The sequence below is a fragment of the Thermobia domestica genome, chromosome 15 (genome assembly GCF_964235325.1).
Source record: "Thermobia domestica chromosome 15, izTheDome1.hap1.1, whole genome shotgun sequence".
Classification (NCBI taxonomy): domain Eukaryota; kingdom Metazoa; phylum Arthropoda; class Insecta; order Zygentoma; family Lepismatidae; genus Thermobia; species Thermobia domestica.
The window spans coordinates 7,598,100-7,621,888 of NC_137468.1; the positions used below are offsets into that span (position 1 = coordinate 7,598,100).

Here is a 23,789-nt window from a genome sequence, read left to right on the forward strand (position 1 = left end):
GTATAATTATAGCTATGCCTACAACAACAATACAACTAGGCCTATATGATACTAGCCTTCGCCCAGGTGGGGCTTTGCCCTGAGACCTCCAATTTGCTCGGCATACAGCCTCGCACAATATAGCAAATTCTCACTGGCGCAAATCCGGGGGGATGAGGAGGACGCCTCTCCAATCTTGGAACTGGGTGGACTGCCCCCCAATAATCCGATTTGAAATGTATCTTTTGGGGAGAAATGTGATGATTTGTGTCCGATTGACACAAAAGAGAGTGAGATGAAATTGATGTCCCCCCCAGAATAAGCCTCAAGTATGCCTGCCTCCAATGTTAGAACCCTCCACAGCATTGTTTTGCAACTTCATAAATATTTTGAATATTGCTTTTAAAAAAAATATGGGAACGGTCTTACCCGTTTCCCCCAATGTTGAAGACAGATTTGCGCCGCTGCAAATGCTCCTACGTGATACTGTGGCACAATATTTCGCGTTCTTCCTTCTGTGTTTTTCATATACAATTGAACTGAGCTAAAACTCTATCACGAAATTCAAATACCTCGTAAGACATTTTAGTGACCCACCTCCACCTCTTTTCCTTCCCTTCTACGTTAAGTGGCAAACAAACCCGCTCAAATACATTTTGAACTATTTTAAATAAAAAATCAAATTACCAACTTTCATATTTCTAACCATAAGGGATCCTGAGATATGGACATCTTATAATATTTCCCGTCTCTTTTCTTCCCTTTTCGATAAAATATCAAAAGCGCTGAAATATGTGTTGAATTATTTTAAGTGGGAAGTCCATATACGAAATTCCATGTTTCTAACTTTCAAAAATTCTTAGATATTGATATCTTACTATAATAATTGCAATCCGCGTCCCTTTTCCTCCCACTTCTTGTTTTCTCCATTTTACTAAAGTATCAAAAACCGTCGACACGCTTGAAAAATTATTTTAAATAAGAAATCCAAATACCAAATTTCAAGTCTCTAACGGAAGGATTTGGAGAGATGGCCATCTTAATAAAATAATTTCCACACCATTCCCCCTAACCAGTGGTGCCCCCCTTATGTCCATGACGCACCCCCCCAATTGTCTATCCGTAGGTGTTCTTCCATGAAAAAATCTTCTTTTCGATTAATTTTTACACTCCCTCAAACATATTTATATAGATTTTTACCCCCCAAATATTTCAATGACGCAGTTTGCGTCATAGCCCCCCCCTCTGTGGGCACCCCTGCCCTAACTACTGTTCGAATTTCAAGTTCTAGCTTAAGCGGTTTGGCCTGTGCGATGATAAGTTATTCACTTAGGACTTCGTCTTTTATATATGAATTACAATAACAGCTTGTTTCATTTCCCAAGAAAAGATTAAATGCCATTAAAAGTCACAATGAATCCCTGGTCTCTTCCTAATGTTTCCGCATTGAATCCCAAAAATCACGGCTCTCTTTGTTGATCTAGTAGCTAGCGAACGTATCTTTGATCTTTAATGTATGAAGTTCTGTGGTCAGTGCCGTGCCGTGGAAAATCAGCGCCTGGGGCGAGAGTATACGACGGCGCACCCGTACATATAAGTGAGGTTGATAGACTAGCCACGAAGCGCCACCATGGTTGGCGCGAGGCATAAGAAAATTTTCCAAAATAAACCCTGCTTTTCTTTGTTTTTGAGCACATTTTTATTACTTCTCTTCCTTCCATTTTATATATGTGCACAAGTATAAATCTGACCTCGGTGAAATTAAATAGGCTATTAGATTGAAAAATACTGATGTTGATGATACTGATGTTATATATACTGTCCGGACAGTATATATAAGTGATGACCAACTCCCAGCAGCCAGAAGGAGTGGAAGTCTGATGAAGAACAGTTATTGTGTTGAAACTGTTACGTGATACTGTTTGTTTTACATATTATCACATAGCCTTGCTCAGTGTGTTATTGTGTATTAGTACAAAATGGAAACAAGGCCTGATAGAATAGTTACTGATGTTGATCTAAAATATTCCAAGTAAGTTTTCCCCTCTTTTTTTCCTTCTTTTCTAACCGAATTTTGCGCCCCCTTACTTCGGCACCAGGGACTGTCGCCCTGCTAGCCCCCCAACGGCACGGCACTGTCTGTGGTTTGATTCCGGGTGAGTGAGAATCGAACGCACTGCAGTGGTTCAGATCCAACTTTAAACTCTAGTTATGTAAAGCATGGCTTTTGATAAACGACATAAATACATATCAATCAATCAACCAAAAGAAAGGTCTCAGATTCAGAGAGCTTTCGGTAAGAAGCGAAGATTCTGTTTATCTTTATTCAAGGTGAAGGTACTTGAAGTTTCGGGACCCGAATTCCATTTCCATATCCTTTTTCTAGGACACAATCTTAAAATATACCTTTTTAGTGCAAAGTTTTACCCTCCTTCCTACAGCTGTTCGTCCAACGTGTGAATCATATTCTCGCTCCTTTGGGGCTTATGGTGACCGCCTCAAGGAACTAGGGACAGAAGTAGTCACACTTCAAATATGTCTGTATTAAGTACTATTAAGTACTCACATTTTGATTTGACTGTGGTAGGCCTGTCCTACAGTTTAGATAGGTCGGGAAAAGACCTTCCCAATGGTAAATGCTGGAAGTAAATTTTTAAAAACCTTTGGAGGGGGCGGTCGCCCCCTCCGCCCTCCCCGTGGATCCGCCAGTGCACCCGGGTGTGTAGGTATGATAATACACACTCGTAAAGAATGCCGCTATGAGCAGAACGCGAGGAAAGTCAAAATGCACACTTGACAAAAAGTTCGTAAGTATTCATTGCTGTTCGCTATATCAATGATATTCAATCATGATTATTCTTGTTTTAACTGTCAATTCATGCAGGAGACTGTTGTCCTTTCGTTTGATCTACATTTTCAAATCAGTATTTACAGCAAGTAAGTGTTCACTAACGGAGGGAAAGGGAGTACCCCGAGAAAACCCACGGACACAATGTTGTCCATCACAAACGCACTTGGCCGGGGATTGAACCAGGGTCCCCACGCATAAGAGATAAGCACTCTACCACTGAGTCACGGAGCCCCTTAATAATTAAACATGCATCAAAAAGGGATGAGGATGGGTTTACTAATATAGCCACACGAGACATTCGTATTTCGTACGAGACTTCGAGCTGAGTTGAGACGTTTCTTATAACTAGAGACCGGATGTTTAGGCATTAAAATCCTGGAAAATAGGCAGGCAAATAGGCATTTAACATTTATAATATAGGCAGTAAAATAGGCACTTAAAATTAAAAAATAGGCAGTAAAACAGGCATTAAAATGTAACTCGAAATAATAAAGATAAATACTCAATACAATTAAAAAGTACTTGTAAATTCAAATCATAGATAATGTTCGAAGAATACAGAAACATACCTGTTTGTTAATATCTTCTTTACTATATATATAAAACGAAACTTGACAGGTATTCCATATATATATTTGGTAAATACATTTTCTATAGCCTTTATCAGTACACATAAAAGTCCAAATTTTATACACTTTATCAGTACACACACCAGTCGAAAGTTTTACAGCATTGTCAGTACACATAGCAGTCCAAAGTTTTATGACATCTTATCACTACAAACAGCACTTATACAGGATGTATCAAAACAACACCGACAACGTTTGGAAGGTGGTTCCTGACACCAAGATAAGATAAAAAGTATAGACCAACCGGGATGCACAAATGCTTCCTTTCGGAGTTATAGGCTGCTAAAACATGAAAAAATAAATGAACTTTATAGATCCATAACGGTACTAACGCAACAATTTTTATAGGGGGAATTTGCCTACGGGCGTATAATTTGAAGTACTCATAAACTACCTCTATAAAAATTGTTGCGGAAGTATCGCAGGATTTTGAAACATGGATATTTGATAGGGCACTTTACTAGTTCCTAAGTAAAGTCTTGATCCGACTACGGTAGGTCCCATAGTATTGGAGCTATGAACCTTTAATTATTATTATTATTATTATTATTATTATTTTTTTTTTTTTTTATGTTTTCGGTAGCCTATGACTCCGAAAGGAAACATTTGTACAACCAGGTTGGTCCATACTTTTATCTTGGTGTCAGAAATCATCTCTCAAACATTGTCGGTATTGTTTTGAAACACCAGGTATTTCTCGAAAGGGGAAAAACCCTTTCTTGAAATACTAAGTTATGTATATTTTCCCCAATAAGTCTTAATTTGAAGAAAATGCATAGAATAGGCAACATTAGGCACTAAAGCAATTATTTAGGCAGGAATGGGCGAAATAGGCAAAATAAAATGGGCTTAAATTGAAACTATAACCACCCTATAAACTTTAAAACGTTATTTTTGATCATACTTTTAATATTAAAAAATAGGCATTTTGCCTAACATCCGGTCTCTACTTATAACAAAAGATGCAAAAGTAAGAACGCAAAATATTGCCCTTGGTGATACAGAGCACTTGCTAGTGTTAAAAAGCATCCTATAGGTTCCATAAGTAAACATCTGTTTGAAATTTTATTTTACCATTCATACATTTCACCTTAAAAATCTTGAGTTTTTATTTACTTTTTTTAAAAAGAATAAACCTTACATTCCGTATTATCATGTATACAGTCTCATTACCACTTAAGCGACATTGACACACGAGTATTTGGCCTATTTGAAGAGGCGAAAGTTGTGTCACAGAAAAGGTCAAAGAATCCAACCGAAGGCGAGGCGAAGGAAAAAAGTACAGGGAATTTCTCTCCTGAATGACCGTGTTCTCCGCCGGAATTAAAAGAAAGGAAAAAAAAAAAGACGTAGCGTCTGTCTCTTGTTTTCTCACAGCACTTTGCGTGTTTAAAGTGTGAAACTTCCGGCCAAATGATGTTTTTATCAACAGTTTAGCCTTCAGATCTTTTGATATTACGTGATAATCATAACGGAAGGAAAACGAGGTTTCATTGCGTTTTGATGTTAATGGATTAAATCTTGTTATTTTCAGCTTAAAAGAAACTCAAGTTTATACACTGTTTGTATATTATTTTTTTTAATATTTATTAGCACTAAGATTGAAATAAAATTAATATCTTCTTTTGTAAGAAAAGAGGAAATCGGGAAAATATTATTTTATTATTTAGCTTTTGCCCTGTATGTATGAATGTAATGTTATGACTTCGAGTTTAAGAAACATTACAATTAACAATGAGATTTACCTTATTTTTCTAAGAAACTAAAACGAGGTTTAGAAAACAATGTTCTCGCACAACCACTGAGAGGACAAAAGTTGGGTGGCAGGATTGTGAAGATAAAGCACGTAAATAATTACAAAATTAAGCATTCATAAAGAATACAATTTTGTATTATGTTCTTAAAATTTATTTATCAGCTTGTATGTTTCTGCTGGATGTGTACAGAGTCCGGCGAAAAAGACCTTCCGTATTTGGAGAGGGCGCTATGTAAGTTGTGGTGGGGATACAGAGACGGAGGGGGTATCGATTGATAGCGCTATAGGTGCCATTTTCAGTAGTCGCAATGGCGTGGCGCGGTGACCATAGCGCGTTTGTTGTGGAGGAATATATTCGTAGCGGTGGTTCTGTGATTACTACCCAGTGGGCATTTCGCATTCGGTTTCAACTTGGCTGACATGATTCCGTTCCGGATAGAAAAACTATTCAAGCTTGGGCATCAAATTTTAGAGCAACAGGATCTGCACTGAGAAAATAAATCGCCTAGCCGATCTCGGACCGTAACAACGCCGGAAAATGTGGCGCGTGTGAGGGCGTTCATCAAGCACAATCTCCAAAGCACTCAGCACTTAAACAGTTCGGCCACGATCTTTTTTTCTTTCTTTTTGGAAGTCTAAAAGAAAGTCCTTGACGATTCGATTTTCTACTCAGTTCTCTAAATTTTGGGTAGGGGCCTGATAGCTAAGTTGTAGAATGCTCACCTCTGGTGCAAGGAATCCCTGGTTCGATTCTAGTCCATGCCAGTTTATGGTGAACAACATTGTGTCCGTAGGTTTTCTCATTTTCTCCCACATTATTATTCCACAAATTAGTTCATCATATTCACTTTCATTAATCAACTCCCTTAGCCTAAAAGACTTCAATTCATGGGACAGAAAATTTTGGAACTCATGACAGACTGACTAACGCACTGATCATGAAATGAAATGAAATCTTTCGGTTTTGCGTCCCACGATTCCGCCGTGTAGGCTAAAGGAAATGGTGATGATGAGAAATGAATAAAATGGTGGAATGAAGAAGTGCGAAGACCCCGAGAAAACCTACGCACAGGGTGCTGGTCTACCATGATGTCCACATGGCGTGGGCGGGGATCGAACCAGGAACCCCACACACCTGAGGTGAACGCTCTGCCACTGAGCCACCGCGGCCCCGCACCTAATCATGCCTAGGAAATATAAATTACATTAAAACCACACCAAAGAAGTATAAACTGCTCACCTAGCACAGCTTTTTGTCGACGTACCACTGCAGGCACCACACTGGTAGATGTGGTGGTGTTAGTATCGCTTGAAGAAGCTGTAGTTGTAGTGAACGTGTTACTTCCATTTGTGCTTGTCACACTACTAACAGGCACTGTTAAAAAAAAAGTTAAAAAATACTCAATAAAATGTTTAAAAATACACGAAAAACCGAGCTCTCACTTGTCAGTTAGAGATAGAGAAGGAAAAAAGAAAATTTAGTAGCAATTAAGTAGTACAAAAATACATTAATTTATACGAATTCCACAAAATCAAACAGTTTTTTTATGCAATGAACTGAAATCTTAAATTACAGGGAATGATGATACATACAGGTAAAATAACAGGTAGAACATCTTATTGGGATTTTCCTAGGAACACTGCTGTAACTTAGATCGAAACTGCGTACGGTACAATTTCTGCAGTTCAGATACGCATCCAAAGCGAAACTTGAATGAAACCAACAGTAAGGCTGCTATCTTTTGGCACGCGTCAAGCGAGATACCAGACAACACGCCGAAATGTGCACATGGAGCAATTTATTAATGACAGAAGAAAATACATAAATTCATAAATTAAAATTCGAATAAAAACTTAACCCAGAGGCACATGAAACAGAAAACTTGTAGCGTCATTTTCTCGGCGGTTACTTGAAAAGAAGATATGAACTTTTTGAACCGGAAGAATAACATCGACGGTTATTTTCCTGCTACCAACGAAAAAACAAAAAACGACAGAACCATATCGATATCTCGATAGTCATAGGAACACATTGTGCGTCGAAATGTACAAATTTTGCAAAAATTTCTGTCGCATATTTTGTAACTGTTTTGGATAATTTGTCGTCCCGCCATATAATGCGTCCCTATCTGTTCCATATTTTGTAAATGTTTTGGATAATTCCGCGTCCCATCATATAATGCGTCCCCATCTGCCCCATATTTTGTGCTTCGGATAATTTGGCGTCCCGTCATATAATGCGTCCCTATTTGTCCCATATTTTGTAAGTGTTTTGAATAATTCCGCATCCCTATCTGTCCCATATTTTGTGTTTTGGATAATTTGGCGTCCCGTCATATAATGCGTCCCTATCTGTCTCATATTTTATAAGTGTTTTGGGTGATTTAGCGTCCCAACATGTAATAAGCCCCTCTTAGAAATAATGGATTCTTCTTACGCGTGATTCGTGACGTTGAAAATTTCCTTAAAATTCGGGATGCCTCGTCTAATTCCGGACAGGTGGTAATACTCAAACACCTATAGATTACGGGTAGGTAACAGTCGATTCTTCGTAACAATGTAGGGAATACAATAACGTTGTTATCTTTTTTACTCACCTAGTTATTTAATACAAAACTTTGTTAGTATTAAACTGCAAAATGGTAAGAATTACAATGCATTTATAAGTTACTCAACGGCTCTATGGAAATTAGTTTTATAAATATATTATTTTGAGATCGGATTATTCTTTTTGATATCTTTGTATTTCGTACGTAATCTGTATGTAACATATGCAAGTTCCTTTTGTCTATGATTGTAAAGCACCTGTTTCTCTAACTATTTGACGAAGGGTCGTATCTCAAAATCTTACTTTTTCAAACATAATGAAAGTGATATAATTTCACAGAGGAGGAAAGAGTTAAAAATGCAATAATTGATCATATATTCCACTTAACTATTATATGGAATAGCTGACGAATTATTACATATTCAACTGTTTTCCTGTATACGTAAATATTATTCCTTTCTTTATGTCTGAAAATGTGAGATTTTGAGATACGACCTTTCGTCAAATATTTGATGAAATGTACCTTTGTTGTTACTGCCAAAACCTACGTGCAAATAAGAATGAACACGTGATAACTGTGCTGTGCTTGAAAATCTACGAAAACAAATCTACCCCATTTTCCTTTTAATTTTATTTACAGGAAACACTGAGCTTAAGATACACAATACTTTCTTAGCGGGAAGCGTTCACTGGTCCGCAACTAGGTACAGAAGAAAAGCCGTAACAATGGCTAAATAGTAAATAAGAAAGCCTGTATGCAGAAAAAAAAAAAAACTCTAACCTGGAGATACGCCACTAAAAGCAGCTACCAACTGCCTGATGTCAGCTTTTAACCTGTTCACATCAGGAATATCTGCAGGGCTTGGTGTTTCAGGATCTGACGGGTGGATGGGAGTGGAAGCTAATGGTACAGGTGAAGAAGATGCTGCTGGGCGAATAGGGTTAAGGATTGTTAATTGAGTAGGTCGGAGGGGTTTCGTTGGGGTTTCAGCGTCCAAACGATTTGACACCGGGCTTTGGTTCTCCTTGGATTCAGTCACATCAATTTTGTCACCGTGATCTGCAGAGGGATGAAGCAACCCAAACTTAACAAGCAAATAAAACAAAAAGCAAGAAAAAAAATAATAATGAAAGAACACTGCATGCAGCAATACATATATACAAACATACACAAAGCGTACAACAAAAAAGATACATATATTTAAAAAAAGTGCATACGGTGCGAGCTATATTTTACGTGAATCAGCAAGGTGAAGTATAATTAATTTTATTGTAGATTCTTTTCAGTTGCGTATACAAGTGAACTTGAAGATACGAAATAAAAAATGACTTATCATGCATACACAATGTACTAGAAAAAAACAGAAAAGCAAATTATTATTAATGCCCCTCTTCCCTTATTTCCTCATATTTTATCCTTTAGGCCGCCAACGGCATACATGTGTCCCATAAAAACAATCCAAGTACCATTCATTTATTTAAATTCTAAAACACACGCTGTCGTCTTATCGTTTCAGTGACAAGAAGAACTGTTTAGTTTCTAAAACTGTCTGCAGATATCAGGAGTTCGCAGATCAAAGATCATACTACAATCCTTACATTTACCCCCCCCCCAAAAAAAAAAAAAAATAACCGTTAAGGTTGTAACCACGAAATGACATCTTAGCTTTTAAGTCCACTGATTCATTTAAGGATTTTCGTTTACATAAAGAATTTCTAATTATTTTTATAAGAGCGAATATAAAAAAAATATTGCTTTTGAGTACGTAAGTTCATTTATGAGAAAATAAAATATTCCATATGTATTTCCACAGTAACGACGTTCGTCAGATTTATTAAAGTGAAAATGAAAGTATAGCCGAATTCTCTTTTTGCAAAACCTTATCCTATTTCCAAAATTACGGTTGATGATTTTCAGCCGAAAGAGTGACTACATTGAGTTTACTTTCAAAGAACGTAATGAGGATAGACCGTTTCATTTGTTTTCTGAAAAATCAGCAATTACATTTTCCAGCGTTCTAGTTATTGTGTGCAATAGTTGAATTCTCGGTGATCGGGACTGTCACCACCTTCCAAGCCTTTTTGTGAGAGTAAATTTATAATTTTGTTTTTATTTTAACAATTTTCTACAATTGACGCGAAACAATTTCTACTATTCGATATATTGTTTATTTTTTGTAGTTTAGCCCCCTTTTTAGCACCAAGGCTACAGGAGGCGTGGACCAACAGTTGAAGGTGAAATCCTAACCACCAAAGGCGCAAGTATTAGCCAACAGACCTGCAGAGAGGACCATTCGAGATATTATATATATATATATATATATATATATATATATATATATATATATATATATATATATATATATAAAGCAAAATGCATTTATGTATTCTTGTATGTGTGCATCTGTTCGTGTATGTGTGCACGATACCTCTTTAAAAGGTTCCGAACTTTAATCAAACGTGATCTAAGTCTTCTTTCAGATTTACCATTCATTCATACTGTTTCGGGGGTTCAAACTGGTAATAATAACTATTAGTCATATAATAATAATAACTATAATCATCTGACAACAGTTAGCTGTGCTTCCATCTGTTTTCTTTATTTGTTATTCTTGTGTCTTAGCATATATGAACATAAGATGGCAGAACTGTTGCCTATGTAACTGTTGTCAGACAATTCACAGGTTTACAACAATATTATGGTGACCGATTACAGAAAACATAGAACATTATCTGTTACTTGGCATAAGTGCCAAAGATATTTTGCAAAGCTTTGCTCATATTAAACGATAAATACCAACGCAAATTCTCTCAGGTAGTAACTAGTTATTTCTGATATGCTCGGAAGGCGATATCTTGGTGCTGAATTAACACACAAGTAACACGCTAAAGTGGTAGTCATTTTGTGTTATTTCAACATCTCATTTTTTGCTGTGTAGCTTTGCTATTTTAAATAACTCAAGCTAGAAAACAAGTCACTAAACAAAGCAACGTTTATTTTAAAATAATAACTGTGTGATAGTTTCGCCAACTAACTGAATACTTGAAGATAATATTTTCAGTTATTTGGCGAAACTATCACACAGTTATTATTTTAAAATAAACGTTGCTTTGTTTAGTGATTTGTTTCCTAGCTTAAATAATTTTGTATTTTCACAACACCGCCGTAAAATTATGGAAAATTTAAATATTCTAGAGAATGTATCATGAGCTAATGTGATTTCTGCTTTAGAGACAGATATGACTGTTATACATTTCCAGGGTGTCTACTAAAATTCCAAAATGAAATTTCGTGACTTTTTCGTGACCTTTTCTTTGCCAAATCATAAAATTTCCTAACATTTTCAAGAGCGAATTTGGGTACGAATTAGGCCGAATTTTCATGCATGCGATAGAAACGTACTTTGCTTGCGATCTGGCAGCGTCTAAAGCCGACTATAGACATTTTTTGTGGTGAATTTTGACGTTTTATAGAACAAAATTTTCCAATCTGTACTCACATTTGTACAGTTTAAAAAAATCGTGACCCAATTGCTAAATTTCGTGACTTTCATGACCGTTTTCTGATTTCGTGACTTTTTCGTGACTTTCGTGACCGATAGACACCCTGATTTCATTATTTACAGTGGCTTCTGTCTGTCTACTGCTTTGAAAATTTTAATATTGAATTGTTGAGCCTATAGCTCAATTAGTAATAAGAATGACTGTGTTTTCAGGATTATTTTTCGACTTTTGGTTTTCAAAATTAGCTGCAGGCGAATACAAGTAACTGAACAATAATTTTATGAACCAAAATCATTTAATTACTGTAGTATGCTCTTGGGTACATAGTTGAACACTCAAAGTTAGGCAGAGGATAATATTTTGAGTTCAAGATTCCTTTTACTCTTTCACAATGAACACCATTGTCGGTTACGTTCTGATAATAACTTGAAGACTTTGGGAATTTCCCGGTTATCAAAAATATTTTGGTGAAATCCTGAACCTATTATTGAAATTTCAACGATGACAAAGGTGCCGTTTACTCGTCAAGTCCTGCCAAACTAAAAGTACTACAAAATTTACCATTTCTTTTGCTTGTTTATTCATAAGTGAAAGGAGATAATGAAATACAACTTACCACAATCATAGATAATGTTATCTTAAAACAGAAAATATGAACCTGAAAAATTTTCAGTGTTGTCACTCATAGAAATTACAGTGTTGCCAGAATAACATCTCCCCCAAAATCTAAGGTAAGACAGCGATTAGAGGAACGAACTCAACTGCATTTGTTTACGTATTATGTTGTCTTGCAATCCTGTGAATTACTTTTTAAATCATAGGCTAGTTGTATTTAGTTTGTAATGAACAAAATAGTTATAATATACAGTTATTAAAATTAAATAATAATGTTATTTAAAAAGTAGTTCACAGAATTTCAAGACAACATGATGCGTAATTAAATGCAGTTGAGTTAGTTCCTCTAGTCGTTGTCTTAACTTAAGATTTTAGGGGGAAATGCTATTCTGGCAACACTAATTTCTATGAACAGCAACACTGAAAATTATTCACGTTCATATTTTCTGTTGTAGAATAACATTATCTATGATTGTGGTAAATTACATTTCATTATCTCCTTTCACTCATGAATAAACAACCAAAAGAAAAATGGTAAATTTTATATTATTTTAAGTAAGTCAGGCTCTTAAGGAACTAAATAATCTGTGCTTCATGAATGTCATTCTAGATAAATAAATACATAAATGAAAAACTAAACAAAAACACTACAGTTATATGATTATTAAACTGTATTATTTCAATGAGAGTAGATAATGTATTTGATGAAAATGCTGTAATAAGGCCGAAGATGTAAAACACGTTTGGTAAAATGTTTATTCAAAGTCTTGTGTATCTGAATAAGAATTCACGCAAACCTAAGACATCAATTTTAAATTTAGGATCACTGGTACAAAGTAACTTACACAAAATGAAGAAGACAGGAAAATGAAATCTTATTTGTACTCAGGTACGACATGCAGAAGAATTTCCCTACACCGATTCCCACCAACTCTTATGCACACTCTAGTCTGTCTTTCTGCACTTTGCTCCCAACTGTTTCTCACTAAATAAGAGTTATCAATAACCACATTTATATACAATATATTTACTTTCTAGAAAAGAATTTCTTCATTACAACTTTTATGAAATAATGGTCAAAACATCTCATGACCACAATTCTTCTTAAACACACATCAGAAAAGTTGAAAGAAAGTGGAAAGATTACATACAGAATTTTAAGTATTTATCAGAGACTGCTTCCATTATTGGGACAGAAGTATGCCATCAAACTAAGGAAGTTCTTATCAAGTACTATATGTTTTGTTTTAATTAATTCGTTATAATTCAAGAAGTATTTACGTTATAATAATGACATGCAGTCAGTTACGCGTCCAAAACATGTTTAAACTACGCGAAAGTTATATCCATCAGAGATGTTTTCTATTATACGTCTCGCAACAGTGCATAGGCGAGGAACCAGGCAGAATGTCACGGACTTTTTGAAACACCACTCCTCGGTCATACACACCGAATACCTGCTTCACTGCTTTTGCACTGCTTTACTTTGGTGAGTCCATTCTTATTTATTTCCTTAATGTTTTCATTACTTTTTTTTTTTTTTTTTTTTGTATTTATATCCTCCGTGAACAAGGTTCTAGGAGTCGATAATGCTTACGCTGATGGCATATGTTTGCCCCAACAGTAAAGACAGCCCTTTAATGATGTACCTCATTTCAAAGTATTATTTACTTCAAGCAATTTGAACATAATAGAACACAAAATATAATAAAAATATATTTACTTTTTTTTAAAAAAATCTGCATCTTTACGTTGTATTAACATGTCACATAACAAATAATTTCTCTAATACCAACTTGCATGCAACAACTTGGGATGCACAAACATTTCATGCCACTTATGCGGATACTTTATTACAATTTTTATTTACAAGGCACATAATACTGTATATACAACTATCGGTTTCACAACATAATGCATTTGAAGTTCATATGGTCTATAACATCAGCATTATCACATGCGTATAAACTAAATATTTATAGAAGATTCATTCATACTCGTCTTAAACTGATATTAAGTATACATATCAGGATATTCAAGGACAGGCCCTAAGGAATATTCCAGGATAGGATATTTACATAAAATAATAACAAATCCAAAGTGTACTGTATTAAACATCAAGTAGTTCTATCAAATTCCATGCTAAAAATCCAGTACTACTTGGAGGTTGCTGTTCGATGCCGAAGAACGTTTTAATACGTTGTTTAACATATTTTAAAAATAATAATACTTAACATACAGTAAGCTGAAGCCCGAAGGAAGTTGTATATTCATGAGATATTCTTTTGAAACTAACTTAAGCAACGAACTCAATGCGTTTTCATAATAGAACTAAGAATACCATAGTTACTGGACTAAAAATTAATTACTACAGTTGATACTATCAACAAAAATGGCAATAACATCACGTGTTGGGAATGCCCTGTCCCGAATTTCGGAAAATTTCTCAAAGTATTCTACTATCCTGTGAAAGTCATGTCATACAATTAACACTTGTATACATTACAAAGATATAAATTAAAATTGATTATTTACATAAAAACATGGGAGCTTAATAATTGTATTTAAAGATTATACAAATTGTAGAAACGTGATAAAAGGAATATTGTTTCAGAGGATTTGAAAAAAATGTAGTTTACAGCGAAAATGAGACAAAATATTGAATCAACATAATCTACGCTGACTATGATTACAACTGTTCAACTGGCTGTAGTGTGGATAAGTAGCAAACTGGACGAAACGATACGAATCAATAGATTGAGTTATAAAGGAATAAATATGTGACGTACCCTTGTAACCGCCGTATACTTGACAGAAATAACAAATAAGTATCTTCTATTGGAGGTGACTACTGAATGCTAAAACTGATTCCAGCCTCGATTCAACAGCCCCCCAAGGTATTGCTAGATCTTCATAATGAATTTGAAACAAAACATGTTTCATGTTTAGTATTTGATCCGAAAACATTAAAACATACTCTGAAACCAGACAGATCAAGAAGAAGTTTTCTTATGTTATATTTGACAACATGATCCACAGCAGAGATAAAAAAAAAAAAAAAAAAAAAAATCTATTTATACAGTTAGAACGAGTGAGTTGGAATATGGGTTTTTATTCTTGAACAGCAATGCAGCTTTAATAAATATGATGTGCCTACAAATTCGACGATCCAACTCCGAGATATGATTCCTTCTATTAAATGAAAGAAACATTTTCTAATCAAATGTATCGAAAAACGTCTCTTTCCAGTTATAAACAGTCGAAAATGCGAAATATCAAGTTTTGAAACGCTCTAGCTTCTTCAAAACTGAGACCTATCACAAGCGGCTCAAGAAATTACAGAGGAACCTGGTATGCGCTCTATTTAAATATCCATGTTTCTGCCGTCCTCTGGTACCGGCGAAACGAATTGTATAAAGGATTAGGGTAGCAGGATATAATTTTAAGCACTAATAAAGCATTCGTTTCATCGATACCGGAAGATTCCTGGATTAACATCGTGTGAGGTTGCGGTGGCTCCGTGGTAGAGCGTTTATTTCTGATGCCAAGGGTCTCTGGTTAGATCTCAGACCGAGTCAGGTGGGCTCTGAGGTGGACAAACACTGTGCGCGTGGCTTTTCTCGGAATTTTCCCGTTTCGTCCTACGTTTCGATCTTTTTACCGTTTTGATCATCATCGTCGTAGACGTCTCCCTTGACCTCGGTGCATAAACGTGGGACATTAAACTTTAAAACAGAATCCTGTTGCTGCGCTGTGTGAATCATGCCATCAAATGCACCAAACCTATTTAAAAAAGTATTTACAAACAAAGTACACTGTCAAGACAGAACATATTGTTCTTAACATGAAGTAAATAAAACATGCTGTTATGCCAAACACATACACAAGCATATTCATGCAATACAATTACATGTTCTAAAACTATTTTAAAACACAAATAAAGGCCTCCCCTAATGAGGAACTGATCACAGATCCACGAAGCTCGGTATTACAGATTTATACAGAATTAATTATGTCATAGGTTCTAATGGAGTGTATATATATATATACACACACTTGCGTCTCAACTTTTTACTCTTTTCTGCTCTAAGGTAATTAAGTCTATTTAAAAAGAAAGATATAAAAAGTTTGCTAAAATCGACCAATAAACTCGCTCTTTTCCGCAACGTGATTTGTTACGGCGTGATAAAATACGACTGCTTCTTGGTAGCATACTGTTATCGTGTCCTCCTCCTATCTTAGAACATGTCAAGATTACAGAGAGTACCAATACTTATTGTTTGGTATGGTTTTCTTCAGAAAAAACAACACGAATATCCTAAATCAACTTTAGTTTGTTGTATAACTAAAATGCAAAATTCTGTAATGACCATCGCAAATGTAACCCGTTCATATACAATCAAAACATATTTTATGGAAGCTAAATTTTAGCAAGATCTTCCAAGTATTATGCTTATGATTATGTCAGCATAAACCCTGCTCTACATATTCAGTTTCCTTAAGTTCAAATGGAAATATAGTATGCAAAAACTACGGAAATTTAACGGAGAATATCACTTGTCTGGTATTTAATCTATTTTCCTTGTCAACAAGATCCAGGAACTGTCTAAATTTTCGTGTTTAAATCCTAGATTTTCACCAGGTCTTTTACATTTACTCTATTATTATCTCCTCTGTCTATTACAGATTCCCTCTGGTGTTGTGATCGGGCTTAGCCAAGATCATTTCTTCTCGAGTATGTTGCAGTCATTGAGAAGCTTCCTTACTATTCTCCTGATCATTGCAGCCTTTTTTCTCACATAATTATCTCTAAATCACACAGGCTTCTGTAATTTAGAGATAAGTATTTGTGTGTGTGTGTGTGTGTATATGTTGAATGTGTGGTTTGCTCTGTTCTGTTTCAAAGTGATTCGTGTTAAGTCCTGTGGTACATATTAGGAGTGGAACTATGGTTACAGTTTCTTGTTTTCCGCATGTCTTGATTCAGTTGCTGGGTCAGTGTACTCCCCTCTCTTTTCTTCAGGTTGTTATTTGATGATATTGCAATATCTATTACAAAGGCTGATTATTTTCTGTTCTTGTGTACTGATATAATAACCGATCCGTTGCATGTCATAGTTTATCTGTCCCTGTATAGTCTGAAGCTTTTGTTTTCCACCACAGGATGGGAATTAGATTTGTAATGTAATAGCTTTTCTGATATCAGGTAGCATTGGATTGCTATGGTTTGGTGTATAATTTCTGATATAATAATTTCTATTGTTTCAGTTTTGTCTTGCTATCTTCCACACTTTCCTGTTTTTGCAATTTCATCTTTCAGAATGCGCTTTCTGCAGTTTAGCGTTGGTACGATTTTGTCTTGGATTGCTACTATATGTCGTCCTCTTTCAATGAACAGGTTGTTCATATTACTATTATTAGTACTGAGACTTGCAATAAGAAATTATATCTTCACGATCTTTTTTTGAATGAATAAATAAATAAATAAATAAATAAATAAATAAATAAATATGAACTGGTACAATCCGCGGCAAAAAACTTGCAACATGAGAATGTAAGTTTATTGTGAAACTACGCCTAACAGCACAGGGAATGAACATAACGTCTAAGTGGCATGAATCACGCCAGGATAAACCTCAGCCTCCTCCCGTGCACACTTATTTTGGAGCAAAAGACTTCGTCATTTCACAATAAACTTATATGCTCATGTTGCAGGTTTTTTGCCGCGGATTGTACAAATGCACACTGTCGTGAAATTTCATATATTTCCTTCCAGAAGGTCAGTTGAAAAAAATGTACAGCAACTCCGTGATAACATTTCCATTCATGGCCAATGACCCACTCCATAATTCTCTAATTTTTATTACTGATATCTCCCAAAGAAAGTGGCACTTTTAAATTATCTGAATGAACCGGATCTCTGATATTCCCAATTCTTGGTACGGCTTTGGTTTAAGCGTGTTTTAAAAAGTTCCAACAATTTTTTTTTTCTTGATACTATAAATTTTCAAGGACGCTGTCCGGAATAAAGAAATTCCGGAACAAATACAAGTAAGAAATTACTTTCCAGGAAAAAACAGTGAAAATATGAACGCGCAATACTAAAAGCTTAAATTGAGAGAGATTTAGCTAAACGCTTTATCACTTAGTGACAACAAGTAGAAAGACTAATACTGAAAACAAGGAACTAGCCGTGAAGCGTATAATACTGTCCAATTACGACATGGCACCCAGCTGCAGATTTTCCAACTATTTTCCTGTTCTTTCATTTTACTTTCCTTACAACTTCTTCCCCCTCACCATTTGATGAAGATTTTAGCGAAAGTATTTATAGTTTTCTCCTTACGCTGTTTTATTGCAAATAAAAAATGTTGTTTTATATACATATTACTCTAATTTAACAAACTTCCGCATTCACACAATGCATGCTGATTTCAAGCATTTACAATTAATTTAATACAAGACACAGAAGCTATTACTACTAACATGGCACCAAGATTTTCTTTTAGATAGTAGCACCCGGGGGTATTCAAATAAAGCAACCTGTACAGACTTCCGCATTATTGCTTCGGTTAACCACATACCTCCAACTGGTGATCGAACAGCTGCTAAATATGAGTCTTGTCTCATAGCACGTCGTCGAATAGGCTCGTCTCGCGACCAAGTCGATGGAGTAACTAGTGTAGTCCAGGATTCGAGAGAGTTTGAACGAGATCGAGCACGGTATCGAGGCTCTGGGGGTGGTTCTATAGAAGGACAAATAAACAGCACCACAGGTTACATTACAGCATTAAATACAGCCCAACTAATAATGCTTGTTACAGTAATGGGTTCTGGTCATTCAGCAGTTATCACGACCAGAGAGCTGAAAATTATAATGTTCAGTTTGACACTGTTATTCTGCTATACTACAATGCGTTCATTCGAAAGAGAAGAAAGACTACAATTTGAAAATTAATTGTACTATAACAGCTTAAATGTTAGTTGAAATGACTGGGAAAAAAATACTAAGTTGAAATGACTGAAAAAAAACAAGAATTACTAACAAAATAACAAAACAATGACAAACAAGATTTAAAATAGAGATGGGTTCGATACTTGCAAGGCATTAACAATACTGATTTATACATTGGCCTCGATACTTTCACATCCCAAATATAATTTTATTGATATTAGCACAGCGAACGAAATAAATTAAAACAAAATATTTGTGTATACCACTCATGTTGAGGGCTAAAACTGATATTATTTCCAGAGAGGATTAGGAATGTTTTATCAAGTGTATTAGTTATAAATGTACAGTTATTGCTCAATCAGTACCAGTAAATCAAGGGATTTAGAATTTAGATTTCTGGGCTTTCGGCATCTATGGCCATTTAGCCCGTCGCGTATGAGAGATGACGTCCCTCGGCGAGCACACTACCTGGGAAAAGGGAAGGAAGAAAGGATTTGGGGAGAAAGGAAGCGGCATCGGACCTGTAAGTTAGGTACCACCCCAGCATTTGCCTGGTGTGAATGAGGAAAACCCAGGAAAACCTCATTCAAGATGGCTGTCCTGAAAAAGTTTTTTACACTTTTTTTCGACTGAGTGCCCCGACCGGAAATTGAACGCATCGACCAGTAAATCAATGTTTAGGATCGGTACTGAGAAGCTGTGATATCGACCCATCTCTAAAATGTAACCTTCTTGACTAATGAAAAAAACAGAATATATAACCAATTAAAGAAATAAATACACAAATAAAGTAACACTAAATTAAAAAACAAACAAAAACTCAAAACTTTTTTTAAATAATTAATTAAGTTGTGAGTTACACCAGCCAATTTAGAACATAAAAATAATGACATTTCTTTTTTTGCCATCAAGCGTTAGAAAATTATTCTGAAAATTTACTGTCCGTAACTGATGGAAATTCCTCATATCATGCAAAGTAAATCTACACTATCTTTTTAGAACAAATTACATATACCCACGCTTTGACAGCAGTCGACATTAATGTTGTTATTATCATTTTAAGCACACAAACAACCATGCATATTATAGATATTTCTTCACACGCTTCTTTCCCAAATAGTCATAAGTTAGCATAGTTGTAGTAGTATTAACAGTAGTAATTATTAATCACTACACACAATTCGCACACTGAAGTGCAGGACGAAAGGCGACATAAGCATATATAAATATATATAAAGAAGCCCACTTGCCAATACCTGTAGACTGGTTGATTTCTGACAAAAAATCCTGCGGTGGCTCGCAGTGTAATCTCTTACTACCTATGGGAATCAGTCGGTTCCCAGAGAGGGCTGGCAACGGTGTTGCACTTCCTATAGTAAGATCATTACGTATTTATACACTAATTAACATTACACACAAGATGTACCAAGTATATTTAAAGTAAAAAAGTGTAATAGTAGGCACAATATAATTTCGATTAAGGCACGTGACAAATATCCTATTGTTTCTTAGTTTTTTTTCATACACTAGCGATAAATTCATTCTCGTATGTGAGTGTCGACTTCTATATCCACTTAAGAAAAATCGCACCCAAACATGTATGTGTTTGACGAAATATTTGTATAAAAAATATTTTGTATGTAGTATCTTCGTGACCAAATTTTTAAAACTGTAAACACTCAACCTTTTTAAATTAAGTACTTTCTGCACAAATTGTAGCTCTCCAAACTAAAGTAAGTTTCTCTATAATAGTCTTTTGCTACTGAGTGTGGTCTGTGACGTCGAAGTTTATTGCTTAAGTAGTACACCACACAGAGACGAAAAGGAGGAGACAGAAATCTGACGTCGAACAAAATATATCGTCGAATAAGAATATCGATAGTGTGATTAATAAATTGACAAGTACACTACTCATAGATACATGATTACGAGTACACTGCCAAGACCTGCTTATCAGGATCACGCTAGTAGGCATTATACGATTGTAATGTTATTAGGATCACGCTAGAGGGCTTTTCTAGATTGTAAATGTTATTAAGATCACGTTAGTGGGTCTTGTAAGATTCTAATGCTATTAGGAGCATGTTAAGGTGCATTGTAAGATTGTAATGTAACTAGGATCACGCTAATGGGCATTACAAGATTGTAATGTTATTAGGATCACACTAGTGTGCATTATAATATTGTAATATTATTAAGATCACGCTAGTGGGCATTATAAGATTGTAATGTTATTAAGATCACGTTAGTGGGTCTTGTAAGATTGTAATGCTATTAGGAGCATGCTAGAGGACATTATAAGATTGTAATGTTATCAGCTAAGGTACATTGTAAGATTGTAATGTTATTAGGATCACGCTAATAGGCATTGTAAGATTGTAATATTATTAGGATCACGCTAGTGGGCATTATAAGATTGTAATGTTATTAGGATCACACTAGGGAGCATTATAAGATTGTAATATTATTGGATCACCCTAGGGGGTCTTGTACGATTGCAGTGCTATTAGGATCACACTAGTGGGAATTATAAGATTGTAATGTTATTAGGATCACGCTAGTGGGAATTATAAGATTGTAATGTTATTAGGATCACGCTAGTGGGAATTATAAGATTGTAATGTTATTAGGATCACGCTAGTAGGCATTATAAGACTGTAATGTTATTAGGAAGACGCTAGTAGACCTTATAAGATTGTAATGTTATTTAGATCACGTTAGTGGGCCTTATAAGACTTTACTGTAAGTAAGTCTGTCCGATAATACTTCGCACGATAACTCTCGAACAGAAGCAGAATTCTGTTTTTGTGCAATAGACAGCTAGAACGATTATCTCGAACGAATTTGTTAAGTGAGCCAATTCGGTAACATCTTCACGGATAACGGTGGGTATTCATATTTCCTGTATTCATAAATAAAAATATACGTTTCGCGTAATGCTAGTATGCAACCCTGGAAACATTACAAAAATAGGGTTGCATAAGCGTCTATTTAGATATTGTACTTACTATAAACGCAAGCCTATTCATAAATATGCATTTCACGTGATCCTATTTACTGCCTTTAGCCGAGTTTATTCCTTTATCCTTTCTCATTCCCTCCCCTCCTTTGCTCTGGTGTTTCTCTTTGCTATTTCTCAGACCGTAAAAGAATGATAGTACGTCATACAACGACTGCTCTACAACATAATAGGCTTATTTTGACACTTCCACAGCTTACGATTTTACTTTCATTGTCGCGAAAATAGGCTAATAATAAAAAGACCAATTTATTATACTTTTTTAAAAAATAAACACCAATAATAAAAAATATATTACGAAATTTCGTAACGTGCACATGCACATACATGGTATGATCATGCACAACTTAAAAATAAAATTTCAGAAAACAATAAAAACCAAAAAATGACAAAAAAAATCTTTTGTCTCAATAAATGTTTCTTTATCATAAATATTTATAGTACCTTCCTCGTACACTTGTAATTTCCTTCAAGTTATTCAGCATTTATGAAAGGAATCTGTTTTATGTGACTGAAAATAGATATTAGTTCCCACCTACTTTTCATAAAATCAACTAAGTTTTTAATCATTTATATTTTCTAGTAGGTAAACACTGGTTTTATCAATTTCATTCAAATCAATCCTGTTATTGTTCAATGTGCATATATATCTTCTTAAAAACTATGTCTTACAAAATAACAATTACTATCTTTATTAATTTTCCTGATAAAGAAATCTTAACTGTATACTATGTGGATTCTAAGGTTTGTAATATAGGGTGGAAACTGAAGAGGTGTCACACAGAACGCATACTGGAATACTTGTTAACCTTTCGCTTCTAATGATACACACATGCGCCACAACTTTGCAACGATGTCATCCTGGCTTCTTTCCATGGTTTCCTGCTAGTTCATAGATGTATGCTATGAACTATGCTTGATTTAGCTTCTATGCTTAATTTATACATCTGCTAATAGGTAGTACTACAGTGGTTGCTTTTCAAGTTGTACCCTGGATCATACAGGATTCATTCCACACTTAAAAAGGCATAACAGAACAAAAAGGAGCGAATTCCAGCACGGACACTCTCGACAATCTTTTTGTAACCGACCTTTTGTATCCCATCTTTTTGTTCAAGGACCCATTGTATACGCTGTTCACACCAACTTTTTAATATATAGCCCACTACTTTATACAAAGGAAATTTGTTTCCTTTTTTAATTAATGGGAACTTTGAAGGTTTGATTTCACTAATTTTCTTCGGTAAATCTATTTAACTGACTCTTACTCCATGAAAATGAATATATAATAAATTTAGTAGTCTAACGTTAGATCAACTTTAATCTTAGTAATGTACAGGGTATTTCTAAATGACTATCGAATTTTAATTAAGTGTATGTTTTCTTTCATATACAATACGCAAATGAAACACACTTTTAGAGCAAAGATAACTCAAACTTTTTTTTTTCTACTTTGCAGATGGAAATTTTTATAACTCCGTCGTAGCACGGTGCTAATTATAAAGATGGTGTCGACTCCTAAGCGTAAAGAATTCTATAGGCACGGCGCTAAAAAAAAAAAAAAAAAAAAAAAAAAAAAAAAAAAAAAAAAGTTGTTTGAGTTGTAATATCTTTGTTCAACACCAAACTGGAAACAGATTGCCATTTGGCGATCGAGGTTCAGATGAGACTTGCACTCACTACCCTCAATGAAGCTCGGAGGTTTGCGCTCATTATACTCAATAGGGCTAAAACTCGCTCAGGTTCATTACCTCATTCAGCTCGCGCTTCCTCGAACTCAGGTTCTGGCCAGCTATCCACTTACAGCGCTCACATTCAATTATTGTGCCCGAAAGCCAGAGTTTGGATATCTCTGGTTAGGAGAATGGACCTATAGATTAACGGGGAATCAAGGTCATGCATATTTCACCAAACGCGTGAACAAAAACAACGA

General features: G+C 35.2%; 1 protein-coding gene across 16 annotated transcripts in view; it reads right to left on the reverse strand.

The window, feature by feature from the left end:
* The window catches only part of RhoGAP19D (Rho GTPase activating protein at 19D), a 510,472-nt gene that overhangs the window by 112,642 nt on the left and 374,041 nt on the right, over positions 1–23,789 (reverse strand). For 8 of the 16 annotated variants that reach the window (XM_081741277.1, XM_081741279.1, XM_081741276.1 and 5 more), the window contains 4 exons: positions 20,094–20,207; positions 18,467–18,628; positions 8,545–8,823; positions 6,456–6,590 (listed from right to left, as the gene is read on the reverse strand). The exons of 1 other annotated variant lie outside the window; for it this stretch is intronic. In XM_081741277.1, coding sequence (XP_081597403.1) covers positions 6,456–6,590; positions 8,545–8,823; positions 18,467–18,628; positions 20,094–20,207 — 690 coding nt within the window. The remainder of the gene's footprint in view (positions 1–6,455; positions 6,591–8,544; positions 8,824–18,466; positions 18,629–20,093; positions 20,208–23,789) is intronic. 7 more of the 16 variants (XM_081741278.1, XM_081741282.1, XM_081741280.1 and 4 more) reach the window with 5 other exon arrangements.